The following is a 13,977-nucleotide window of genomic DNA, read 5'->3' as shown; positions in this document are numbered from 1 at the left end:
CGTCCACCACCAACCAATATTTGGTTAAATGTCCCTCACCAAGTTGCAGAGAGATTTGATGCCAGTTGTTGCTACCAGCTACATTCGGCTTTATCTCTGACTGAACATTCGACCACTCCTTTCAGCTGAAGATGTTGAGGATATTTAGGTTGGTTATTTTCCTGGCAGGTTTTAGGTTTAGTCCATACATTTCAACAGGGTTAGAGCTTTTGGAAAAGCCCTTTAGGAGTCTTTTCAATGCTAGTATTCATGTGTGTTTCGGGATCATTGACTGGTAGGAACGACTTACGGTTACGGTGAATTTGAAGGTAATCCTTCCTCGATATTATGACAGAATTGTTTATTGGACCAGTATTACTCGGAAATAAACAGCCCCTCAGCATGATGCTATCGCTACCATGCTTGTCAGTAGGTACAGTGTTTTTGGGTTTGAAAGCCTCAGCTTGACTTCTCCAAACATACATTGTTATCAAAAAGCTTAATCTCTTGTCTCTTATGACGAAAAAAACATTTTTTTCCAGGAGCATTTGGCTTGTCCATGTCGGCAGCTGCAAATGTCAGTTGCTCCTGAAGATGTCTATTTTGGAGCAGAAGCTTCTTAATTTGTTGGAGCCTTCACAGTCCATGTTGATGTTAAAGTGGCTTCACTGTGGATAGTGACATCAGTGTTTAAGCAGTTTGCAGTTTATGATGCGGGAATCTATGGTGGTTTCCGGACATCTTAATTAATTTCCTTTACTCTGATGGTGACAGGTTAGGTCAGACAGTTAAAACGTAAGACACAGTTAGGTATTTTAACTGTTTTAGTCACAATAAGTCCCAACTTGTCAAACCATCTAAGCCGTATGTTATATTTATAGGGAATTTAAACTCAACACTATAAAATAACAATTCAAATAAATGACTAAAAGCCCAAAATTATTATGACAATCAAGCACTTCTGACTGATAACATATCTTACTTTCAAAGCCTATTGTCTTTATCTTAACTTCATATTTGTATTTATGTTGTTCTCTCTGTAGCATTAGCATATGCCTGCATGTCTGCCTTCATCCCAAAGTACCTGTACAATTTTTTCCTGAAGGACAACTCTCACGTCATCCAAGGTAAGATGTACGAGAAGAACCATTCATTTTCTGACTGAGGAACATTTATAGCTCCTACATGTTGCCATTTACATTTGAGACCACATCTTTTGTCAGTATAACCTTCCTTCTTCAGCGTTTTTAAGAAATATTAAGAAATATGATAATCATTTCCTGTGTGGTTGATAAACAGCTGCCTCACGCACCTCTGGAGCCCTGTCAAGAAAGAGACTTATTGTATTCCTTCCATGAATATGTGCCTTGCAGAGGTGGCTAATGTTTGGGGTTTTTTTTGGGGTCAAAACTACTCTAAAGTAGAGTTTGATGATTAGATGTCCAAGTGGAATGTTTAGACTTGAATGAAAAGAAAATGGTCATTAACATTAATAACATTATTATTATTTTTTTTACAGTAAACGCCTTAAATTTTGGTGGTAATTTTGTGCATTTTTTGCTGTTTTTTTTTAAATGTGTGTTGGTTCTTTTGCCCCTTTACCATTTTGAAACTTTTGTACGCAACCTTTCCAGTTATAAAAACAATCCATCTGCCAGAGGACATTATTACCCAGCCATGCATCAATTCGTACACGCCATCGTGATGTTCAGTGAATGCAGGGATACCCGAATATCTAACATGTTATCTGGCTTTCTGTAGGGTCTTTCAAAGTCTTGAATACCACCAAATTTTGCCTACTAGGTCTTAGATTTTATTCAGTTACATCTTAAATTATTATAATTTTTTTCATTGCTTATCAAACGTTTTTTTTGATAAAAACACACTGTCAACATTCTTTTGTTCCATGTGTTGTAATCTTGTGTGTTGTAATAAAAGAAATCTACAATTAATACGCTGTAACAATATTTCAAGACTCAAGATGCAGTTCAGCAAACAGCCCTCTAGGATTGGATTTATTGAAGGTTATTCAGTCTTCCTGCAAACCAGCAAAACCAATATGCTCTAAGAACTGTAGTTCTAATACAAACATCTGCTGTTTATACAAAAAAATTAATATCAATAGGTTCTTGTTGCCCCCTACCATGGATTTGGGAGATTTGTATACATACCAATGCTTGGTTTGAATGCAGGGATTTCACTACTTGGCTAAAACTTTCCATCTGTTAACATATTGAAGCTTTACTCAAAAAAGTTCTTACTTGCCATGTTTTTAATGTTTTTAGGTGTCTTGTATAATTATATCAAGCTGGTCATTTTGACCCTTCATACTTTTTTCACTTTTGGTATAAATGTAGGTTTAAAACTGAAAACATAATGATCTTTAATGCTTAATTTAATCCAACTGAGTCTTGCTGAAACCCGTTTATAATAATATATTGTACATGTATAGTAGTAAAATGCAATACTAATTACATACAGTCAGTCAGCCGTCAGTCAGTCATTTTCTACCGCTTATTCCATAGTGGGTCACGGGGGAGCTGGTGTCCATCTCCAGCAGTCTACGGGCGAGAGGCGAGGTACACCCTGGACAGGTCGCCAGTCCATTGCAGGGCAACACAGAGACATACAGGACAAATAACCATGTACACACTCATTCACACACCTAAGGGCAATTTAGAGAGACCAATTAACCTAACAATCAGGTTTTTGGACTGTGGGAGGAAGCCGGAGTACCCTGAGAGAACCCACACGTGCACGGGGAGAACACTAATTACTTACAGTTGTAAAAATAAATAAATACAAATTCATTTATTTGTGAGATTTGCAAATTTTGTTTTATTTCCATAATTTATTCTAACTAGTCAACCATAAAACATGCATTTATTTTTCTATATGATTAACAATGAAGGGGTGCATTAATTCATAGCTGTCAAAGTCAAATTCATGCTGTGCTTTAGAGTAAAGACTACACAATAAATTGTTTTCCTGACCTTTTTGTTCTTTTGCTTGGGTTCCAGAGTACTTGACTGTTTTCTCCCAGATGATTGGCTTTCATGATCCAGAGCTAAGCAACCATCTAAATGAGATTGGCTTCATTCCCGATGTAAGTTACACAGGATGAAAGTGTCGTGACAGACTGATGACAACAGGCTAAAGCGCAGGACATGCTCAGATAGCGTTTGTCTTACACTGCAAGTTTTGCTTCAATGTGAATTCAGAGATAAGAGGAAATTGTTCTTATTTTCTTGCTCCTTGCCGAGGGCAAAGGAAATGACCATTCTTGGATAGTGGGATATAACTTTTCATTGCCAGTGACACTTTCTGTTCCACATCTTTCCTTCCTGAATATGTGGTCACGGTCAAGTTCTCCCCATAGTCCACAGCTAGTAATTTATACAGTGGCTGATGTCTTCCAGACACACTTAATGACTGCCTTCTGCCAGGCTTAGCTTATTCCTCTCACTATAGGCCAATTCCCGCTGCCCTTTGCCTTCCTCTTTACAGCTCTGCTCAGTGACAAGGTTAAAGTCTGTGCGGCTTGTCTATGGATTTAGTTGTGTGCTGATGAATGTGTGTCATCAGTGGCGCAGCCTCCGAGACATCACCGGCTGGCTAGTGGAGTCTCAGTGCCTGCATCTTCCTTCAGAGTTTCGGAAGCTGTAGCTCTGAAGCGGTACAGTCGAAGCACAGAATTACTTTTGTTAATTGGATTTAAAACAAGAACTTAATTATTGTTTCCTGAGTCCTAAGTAACCATTGGCCAGTATGAGAACTTCTAGTAAAACTACCCAATTTTCACAGTTTTACACAAAATCTATGACTTCATCTAATTGATTTGATTTGAAACAGAAAAAGATCATACTGCAATTCAATATTGATCATTACATTTAAAATGTAATTTACAACATGTAATCTGTTTTTTTATTTGATACATAAACTTAAGCAAAACTAGAAGTGCAAGCAGTTGCGAAAGTGTTTCAATCTGCCATAGCAACGCCACCCTTAGCCACTTCCTGTCCGGTGTGCTTCCCTTCCCATGTCTAGCTTTCTTGCCCTCCGATGATTCTGCCCCAGGGTCATTGCTCAATAAATATCATGCCAGTTACTGAAAATACTAAAATATGGTAACTTTAATTGCACAAAAGCTGTTTAGACTCACCAAACATAAGCATCAAGAATGTCTCAATGGTGATAAAAGTAGATTAATAGAAGATATTTGAGAAAGTAGTTTCTGTACTTCAAAGTTTTGAATTACTTGAAAAAGCGATTTAAAAGAGAGAGAGTCTAGTATTGGTTAGCGTCTAGAAATCAATCTGCAGACACAGAATAAATAGAATAGAATAAATATTCCCTAAACTTATTAGTAGTTTTAAAATGCTTGTTGAGCATAATATAATGCCTAATGGCCATTTGCTGGTAATACAGTAACTCAAGTATAACAACTTTTCACAAATGTAATGCCCTTCGTAGCTTGTTGCTTTAAGGCAGTTAGTTACTTTGCTACGAGTGATAGCTGGCACTCTTAGTTTTGACACTTTGGTTTTTGCTGTCGTAAACAGCTGATTTCGTCTTTCTTTATAAGCAAAGGAAAGTGTGGGAGACTACCTTCAGCCAGCTGAACTACAATACTCAACAACAGGTGGTGGAGGGACAGCATTCACTTAAGTTATTCTCCATAAAGTCAGAGAACGTTTGGTATTTATTTATGTGGATAACCAGGAGATGCCTTTTCTGGAGCAGCAGGTTGGCAACCCCACAGAAAGTCACTGTTTATTTGATAGATTTAAACCTTTAAATCTGTGAAGGGCTGCCAGCTTTGACTGTGATTTTGTTAAATGTTAGGTCTGGATAATGCTAAATAATCTGTGTGGATTCAGCTGTCATGCATGTGAGACCATGTAATTAGACATCACAGACATTAAATCCACCTTTGTTTCACTTGAGCCAAAAACCTAATCAGCTCCTACAAAGCCAGAGAATAAATACTAAATATTTGGTTTTCCAAGTGCTACCATACAGGCATTTTCAAACAGTGGTGCTACAAGAGTTGGACTTCGTCAATTTCTTATGTTGTAAAAACAAAGGAAAGAAAAAGAAAAATGATTTGCTATTAATTTGCCTGGTTAAATGCCTGTTTTCAATTTCATATTTAGAATTTGAAGTTTCAAGTTAGAAAAATGAAAAGATATGCTGAATTTGGGTTTACAAGTTGAAAGTCAAAGGTTTCTTGCCAACAATGAACTCAGCATCCAATATGGCTGCCTTGCATAAACAAAGTAGTTAAAGCCAAAATAAACTAAAAACTCTTTAGTCAGACTTAAGATTTAAGATTCTTAACTTATTGTCCTTCAGTGAACATTTTACCATAGCGTCTATTTGTGCAGTGAAACAGAATCCCATCCTGGATCTGTGCTAAGATTTTAGTCCTCTCTTTTCTTGGGAGAGGTAGCAATTAGATTACATATAGCCTGCGGTTTAATTTAGGCCATTTTCAATTTAGCCTTATCTCCTCTCTAAAGCCTGCAATTTGCACCTGCACTAATCCAATCTGGCTGCTCTTGAAGTTCTGCAACCCAGGATGATACTGGGAGAGCAGTGATGTTGTGATTCATCACTATCCGGGACACTAAAGCACCCTATTACTGAGTAGCTACCAGCTCAACCACAATGAGAGGTCAATTACCTTTCTGAGACAAGCTGTAGTTTTCCTCCTATAGACCTAACAGGCTGAGTGTGTGCCCCAAAGGTTTAAAGTGGAATTCTGTGTTTCTGTGTGTGTGTTTTTTAACTTTGAGGTGAGAAAAAAGAGAAAGGATGACTAAACTGGCATAGTGACATCAAATGTTTGTTTAACCAGTTTTGCCTAAGATCTAAACTAATCTTGTATTGCTTTCAGCAGATTTGTGATCTGCCTCTAAGGCAGGAGTCTCACCAGTTAAAAGCATTATTACTGATGTTATGGGAAGGTGGAGTCCTGTGTTATGTGATTTTGAGATATCCAGACTAATAAATGCCAGTACAGGCCTAATCTAACTTATCTAACCTGTTCTCTCTTTTTGTTTTTTTGTTTTTTCCTTACAGCTTTATGCTATTCCCTGGTTCCTCACTATGTTTACACGTAAGTTGCATTTTGCTGTGCTTTTTTATAGTAGCGTCCCTACTTTAGAGCACTAGTTAAGAGGACAGATAAATGTCAGTGACCACATTGTGAAAATTCTTGTATTAGAACTAATATAAAGTAACACAACAGTGGTTGACAAATCTATTATAGGATGCAGGATCGGAGTCATTAACAGTTCACTTAATTATGTTGAAAGTCTTTGGTTTGATCAGACATCTATCTGAAAATACATAATCACATATCTCAGGAAAACATTTTGTTATCTTTTTTCTGCTTGTGCAAAGATAACAAAAATACTGTCTATATTCAAAGGCACATGTTGTAATTAAAATGTATTCCTGGAGCTCATCACAAGCTTTGCAAATTGAAATTAAAAGTCCTTTAATGCATTTAGATTTAATACATTAGAGAATTGCAGCTGATAGTATCTCAAAGTTTGTATACTGTACCTCCCATAGGTAAAACTTTTTCTGTCACATTTAAATCACTTAATCAACTATTAAATACAATGTTTTCAAGGGGTAACATACAGGTCCTTCTCAAAATATTAGCATATTGTGATAAAGTTCATTATTTTCCATAATGTCATGATGAAAATTTAACATTCATATATTTTAGATTTATTGTCTTTTATTATCTTAATACGGATGATTTTGGCATACAGCTCATGAAAACCCAAAATTCCTATCTCACAAAATTAGCATATTTCATCCGACCAATAAAAGAAAAGTGTTTTTAATACAAAAAACGTTAACCTTCAAATAATCATGTACAGTTATGCACTCAATACTTGGTTGGGAATCCTTTTGCAGAAATGACTGCTTCCATGCGGCGTGGCATGGAGGCAATCAGCCTGTGGCACTGCTGAGGTCTTATGGAGGCCCAGGATGCTTCGATAGCGGCCTTTAGCTCATCCAGAGTGTTGGGTCTTGAGTCTCTCAACGTTCTCTTCACAATATCCCACAGATTCTCTATGGGGTTCAGGTCAGGAGAGTTGGCAGGCCAATTGAGCACAGTGATACCATGGTCAGTAAACCATTTACCAGTGGTTTAGGCACTGTGAGCAGGTGCCAGGTCGTGCTGAAAAATGAAATCTTCATCTCCATAAAGCTTTTCAGCAGATGGAAGCATGAAGTGCTCCAAAATCTCCTGATAGCTAGCTGCATTGACCCTGCCCTTGATAAAACACAGTGGACCAACACCAGCAGCTGACACGGTACCCCAGACCATCACTGACTGTGGGTACTTGACACTGGACTTCTGGCATTTTGGCATTTCCTTCTCCCCAGTCTTCCTCCAGACTCTGGCACCTTGATTTCTGAATGACATGCAGAATTTGCTTTCATCCGAAAAAAGTACTTTGGACCACTGAGCAACAGTCCAGTGCTGCTTCTCTGTAGCCCAGGTCAGGCGCTTCTGCCGCTGTTTCTGGTTCAAAAGTGGCTTGACCTGTGGAATGCGGCACCTGTAGCCCATTTCCTGAACACGCCTGTGCACGGTGGCTCTGGATGTTTCTACTCCAGACTCAGTCCACTGCTTCCGCAGGTCCCCCAAAGTCTGGAATCGGCCCTTCTCCACAATCTTCCTCAGGGTCCGGTCACCTCTTCTCGTTGTGCAGCGTTTTCTGCCACACTTTTTCCTTCCCACAGACTTCCCACTGAGGTGCCTTGATACAGCACTCTGGGAACAGCCTATTCGTTCAGAAATTTCTTTCTGTGTCTTACCCTCTTGCTTGAGGGTGTCAATAGTGGCCTTCTGGACAGCAGTCAGGTCGGCAGTCTTACCCATGATTGGGGTTTTGAATGATGAACCAGGCTGGGAGTTTTAAAGGCCTCAGGAATCTTTTGCAGGTGTTTAGAGTTAACTCGTTGATTCAGATGATTAGGTTCATAGCTCCTTTAGAGACCCTTTTAATGATATGCTAATTTTGTGAGATAGAATTTTGGGTTTTCATGAGCTGTATGCCAAAATCATCCGTATTAAGACAATAAAAGACCTGAAATATTTCAGTTAGTGTGCAATGAATCTAAAATATATGAATGTTAAATTTTCATCATGACATTATGGAAAATAATGAACTTTATCACAATATGCCAATATTGTGAGAAGGACCTGTATACTTGTCATATATAAGGTTAAAAATATATTAAGATAAAACAAACTTTTATTAAACAACAAAAATCTGAGAAAAAATTAGGTGACCTGACAGATTTCCTTTCCCATGAGAAGATCAATGAATATGGACATACTGCGATGCGACGAGACAGATAAACTCTATCTTTTGATTTCATTGAACTGTATGTCACTTACCACTGAATTATTATTTAATGTTGGGTATGTTGAGATATTCTTTTGCATGTGCATTAAAATGTAGAGACCCGTGATACACCATATATAGGCACCACTGCTGCAAAATGGCATTCAACTACTTCTGCTACTAAATCTTGCAGCAATGAGCTGCTAATGGCTTTATTTAATCTCATGCTGCCCTTTGCTGACACTCCCACTGCACTGATAAAAATTCATTTACCTCGGCTTGCAAAATGGTTTAATTGGCTGGCATTACAGGGGCTCTGACCTTTACTGATTTATTCAATAATTATTTGACCACCTGGAGGCACTCATAGGCTGTCTATGGTGTATTGAACTTTCATCCCCAGATGGTCAGGCGATCAATAAGCAGTCATTTCTGACCATATAGCTAATCCTTCTTAAGAAACTCGTTTAGTTTCAATCTGAAGGCTCTCACATAATTGGGCGTACTTGACTTCATGGATGTTTGTTGGACATGTCCACGCAAAGCTCAATTTTTATGTATGCGTAGGTGGTGTCACACAATAAACTGCTCGGCAGGAAAAATTCTTCACATTGAACTGTTTTATTTGTGACACACCGCTCCGTGAGGACATAGTGTCACTGCCACTCTTTGCGCCCTACTGACAGATGTATTCCCCTCTTCGTCCCTAGTGTGGTTTAACGGCCTTCTATACCACCTTCTATTCATTTTATTTTTCCAACACTGCAAGACAAATTAGCTCCCTCTCCTCGTCCGACGACGCTATGGCATAAGGTGTGGGAATGTAGAAACCTGGTACTCTTGACAATGAAAAGCTAGATGTTATCAGAATGCGATTTATTTCTTCATTTTTGGACCCACATAAAATGCTCTAATATATGTGGTACCCTATGTTACAAGACAGGAAATGTGTGATGGTAGCTTACCGATGTCAGTTTTGGAATATTTCTATTTTGCTCTTTGACACCAATGATCATTTGTGTGTTAGAATCACAGCAGATTACTGGACGTTTATTTTACAAAATGTGAGTTTCATGGCACAGGCTGTTACTTACGTAGCCTACTTTAGTAACAGCCTTACATAATTGTTGTTGCAATTAAGTAAGTATTGTTAATGTGGTTTCTTAGTATTCTATTTGTAATAAATTTAAAACAATCTCAAACAAACGTCTTTCACATTGTCATAATGGGGTATTGTGTGTAGAAGTTTGAGGAAAGAGATTAATTTGGTACCATTTGGATAAGGCGGTAACATAATTAAATGTGGACAAAGTGCAGCGGTGTGAATTCTTTCCAGATGCACTGTACAGGTCCTTCTCAAAATATTAGCATATTGTGATAAAGTTCATTATTTTCCATAATGTCATGATGAAAATTTAACATTCATATATTTTAGATTCATTGCACACTTTTTCCTTCCCACAGACTTCCCACTGAGGTGCCTTGATACAGCACTCTGGGAACAGCCTATTCGTTCAGAAATTTCTTTCTGTGTCTTACCCTCTTGCTTGAGGGTGTCAATAGTGGCCTTCTGGACAGCAGTCAGGTCGGCAGTCTTACCCATGATTGGGGTTTTGAGTGATGAACCAGGCTGGGAGTTTTAAAGGCCTCAGGAATCTTTTGCAGGTGTTTAGAGTTAACTCGTTGATTTAGATGATTAGGTTCATAGCTCGTTTAGAGACCCTTTTAATGATATGCTAATTTTGTGAGATAGGAATTTTGGGTTTTCATGAGCTGTATGCCAAAATCATCCGTATTAAGACAATAAAAGACCTGAAATATTTCAGTTAGTGTGCAATGAATCTAAAATATATGAATGTTAAATTTTCATCATGACATTATGGAAAATAATTAACTTTATCACAATATGCTAATATTTTGAGAAGGACCTATATTTTGTTGTTATGATCTGAGCTAGGGGGAGCACGTAGATGTTGAATAGGAGGCGTCCCAGGATGGAACCTTGGGGAACCCCGCATGTGATTTTTGTCAACTCTGATGTAAATTTGTTCTCTGACACAAAGAAGTCCCTGCCCTTCAAGTAAGACTTAAACCAGCCAAGTGCTGTACCAGAAAGCCCGACCCAGTTCTCAAGTCACTAGTCTCTGGTAATATACCGTGATCAACAGTTTCAGATACTGCGCTGAGATCCAATAATACCAGCACTGTGGTTCTTACACAGTCTGCATTTATGTAAATATCATTGAACACCTTGACAAGGGCAGTCTCGGTACTGTGATGAGCACGGAACCTGACTGGAAGATGTCAAATAGGCTGGTCATTGTTAAAAAGGAATGTCACCTTTTTAAAGGACAGAGAAAACTTCTGTAGAAACTTCCCTCCTGTGCTGAGCAGTCAAATTAAGCACAGAAACATTTTTCATTAGATAATCCAGTTTCCTTATGTGCCCCTTTTCCATTTACGGTTACAGCACCGCACGGGTCCACTCCACGCTACCACGCTCGTGGCCCATCATTGAACAGCAGTCTGTTCACGTCTCATTTCAGCCATACTCAGCCCTCGATTGGACCTGCTGATGAGCAGGTACCAAGAACGCCAGTATCGGGCTGGAAAAGCCAGTAATGGAAACGGTCACAAAACAGCTGAGTGGGGTGGTGCTGACCAAAATAGACCCTATGGAAAAGGGGCATTTGTAGCCTATTGCCTTCCATGTGCTTCTTCTGATTCCAGTAATTAGCTTCATGTTTACATCTGTTTACTTTTTTCTGTTTTGTGAAGAACATGTATTGTATATCTCACCATGTTTGTTAATTCATGCTTTTATCTTTTCACACTACAATGTATCGTCATGAGAAAATGCAGCTAATCATTTTTACCAGTAAAAGTAACCTGATTAAACCTCAGTTTCTATCAGGCAGCCACATAAACAGAACAGTTATTTGAATAACTTTCTATGTTTAGAGAGGTCTATGGGTTTGAACACATTTATAGAATCACACAATTTCCCTGAAATCTGCCTTGGAATGGTCAGTGCAATTGCCCTTACATTCCCTGTTCATGGTAGTGTAATAAGTCCACCTTAAATTAATCAGACACATGCTCTAACACGTGAGGGTGAAGAGTTTAGTTTGTCATCCTTCCACACCATATCCTGCCTCTGAGCCAGAGTGGGAGTCCAGATTTCAGGTGTGCTTTTCTGACTGCTAATGTCCTCGATCCAGTATGAAACAAGGTTTCCTGCTTCCTTTCACAAACAGACATACAACCTGTCACTCACACCCACCAGTCTGTTCAGCTGACTGCTGATGTGTTGGAGACCCTCTGAGATGTTCTCTCAGCACTCAGCCCACCACAGCGCACTGGGATTCCGCCCCCTTAAAGGGAAGAAAATTCAGAATGGGATAAACAGAAGCACCAGGTTGGATTCATGTTTATGCATGTTAAGAAAAGAGAAATGTTCCATTTAGGAACACTGAAAGTCATATGCTTGAAATAATAATTGCAGTGGGATATTTTATCAGGATGTGGTTTTATTTGGCCTGAAAAGAGTTGGCTCATAACAAAGGTTCTTGTTCTAAAGCTCCCAAGCTTGCTGATGTTCTGCCGGACTTTTTGTTTTGCAACAACGCCCACCTAAAACCTTTTCCCAGCTGCCTCCCACACCAGATATGCTTCCAGTCAGTTTTGCCTCGTAAACTTGTAGTCAAGAGGCAAGTTTATCCCAGGTTCTTCACTTACAGATTAATTGTCGATCTCACATTGTGTATAAGTGCAGTAACAACTAGATCTAATCAGATATTGAGACACTGTTTTTCCAGACGCTGTTATGTTATTTTATAACCCATTACCTCTGTTGTATTTGTTTTCCTATCTGGCATGCAGATGTGTTTCCTCTGCACAAAATCTTCCACCTGTGGGACACATTGCTGCTGGGAAGCTCTTCATTCCCCTTTTGTATTGGTGTCGCCATACTGCAGCAGCTCAGGGAGCGTCTGTTGGCTAATGGCTTCAATGAATGCATCCTACTCTTCTCTGACCTGCCAGGTAAGGACATTAGCCAGTTCTTGGCTGTATTTATGAACATTGCTTTACGTTGTCTCACTTTTCAGATCCATTTCATATTTCAGGACAACAGAAAATGCTAGTTGACAATAACCAATATCTTCACAAATGTATATAGTATGTATGTATTCCTACACAGCCTGCAAAAGTATGGACTTTGATTAGGGTTTTGCAGTAAGAGTATAAAAACATCCATCCATCCATCCATCCATCCATCCATCCATCTTGGCCACAAATACTATAAACCACTGTTCATTATTGGGAAGAAACAAAAGTAGAAGTCTTTGGCAATGTGCTCTTCACGTAAATAACACTGGATATTTGAAATTGTGGTTGAGGTTCTGTTGTGTTATGGGGCTGCTTCAATGAATTCAGTGATAGATACATTTAATATATTTAAGAAAGGTGAAGTCAAAAGATTATTTACAGTATACCGCATTACCTTGTGAGTTAAATTTTTTTTTAAATGTAGGTCTGAAGTAATCAAGCCACACAAAAACATGAAGGACAGATATTGCAGTACAGAGTAATGGTAACAGGAAGGATCAGCTCAAGCATAACTCCAAGAAAAAGATAGCAGAAACTAACAATAAAGGCAGGAAGCTCTTCAGTGGCGACAAGAAATGTTTAGAGGCTTTCTACAGCCAAGAACTACTGTTTGGTGTCTCTTGTTTTTAGGCTTTTTAAAACGTCTGCATGAAAGCTGAAATGATTAAAGAGCCATCACTTTAAAATGTGTTTAGTATATTTTGTTAACAGTTTGGGCTGCTGGCACAAGTAAGCAAAAACAGTAGTATGTGCACATTCCTTAGAAAATATAGAGCCCAGTTGTAACCCTGAGGTCAAGCTGAAAATTAGCTGAACAAGCTCCATATTTAAAATTTATACAGATAGATTGTTTTTGCTTTTTCTAAAAAACAGATCTTGTATTAGCTCCCCTTACAACCGCTTATTTGACATTTTATAGATACGTTATTTCTTTTTATTGTCTATTTATTAGGAATTTGCTGAAATATTAGTGATTTTATGTAAATATGGTTTTTAAAAGGTGTCCTCTTTATTTCCCCTTTTATTACTTTTACAAATTCAGCTTTTTATTAAATCATGAATGGCACTAAACTCAGAGCAGCATACCGTAGTAACGTGATGAAGTGTTTAGTGTGTCATTTTTGCTGGGAATTGCTCCCACTACTCCCTTAAAACGCTGTGCTGCTTAGCTGAAAGGCAGAGCAACACTGGGATCTTCAGACCAATACAATGGAAAAATTATGTCCAGAAATTACCCAGAAATGCTGTAAGAGAAGCTTCCCCCCGTGCCCATCTTTAGTGTTGCCATGGTTCACTGTGTTTTACTGTCCTATTACAATGTGTGGGCCAGAAGGGAGAAAGAGGTTTCCTTATAAAGGAGAATTTGTTGGCCGGGGCAGCAGTCAGCTCCTCTAGTGTTCTACTAAGGTGTCTCCTTCTTCCAAATGTTTTTCCATAAATCTTTGCCAGCTCATTTTGCAGTTAAGTATACCTGGATATTTACAGCGTGGCATTTTGAACTACATTT

General features: G+C 38.5%; 1 protein-coding gene across 1 annotated transcript in view; it reads left to right on the top strand.

Annotated features, from left to right (window-relative positions):
* The window catches only part of tbck (TBC1 domain containing kinase), a 49,366-nt gene that overhangs the window by 7,965 nt on the left and 27,424 nt on the right, over window positions 1-13,977 (top strand). Inside the window, exons 19-22 of the mRNA XM_047366213.1 lie at window positions 1,023-1,106; window positions 3,000-3,085; window positions 6,064-6,100; window positions 12,243-12,404. Of these exons, the coding sequence (XP_047222169.1) occupies window positions 1,023-1,106; window positions 3,000-3,085; window positions 6,064-6,100; window positions 12,243-12,404 (369 nt within the window). The remainder of the gene's footprint in view (window positions 1-1,022; window positions 1,107-2,999; window positions 3,086-6,063; window positions 6,101-12,242; window positions 12,405-13,977) is intronic.

Source organism: Girardinichthys multiradiatus, chromosome 5 (assembly GCF_021462225.1).
Source record: "Girardinichthys multiradiatus isolate DD_20200921_A chromosome 5, DD_fGirMul_XY1, whole genome shotgun sequence".
NCBI lineage: Eukaryota > Metazoa > Chordata > Actinopteri > Cyprinodontiformes > Goodeidae > Girardinichthys > Girardinichthys multiradiatus.
Note: the sequence above shows the minus strand (reverse complement) of the source record. Positions and strands in the feature narration are given on the sequence as shown.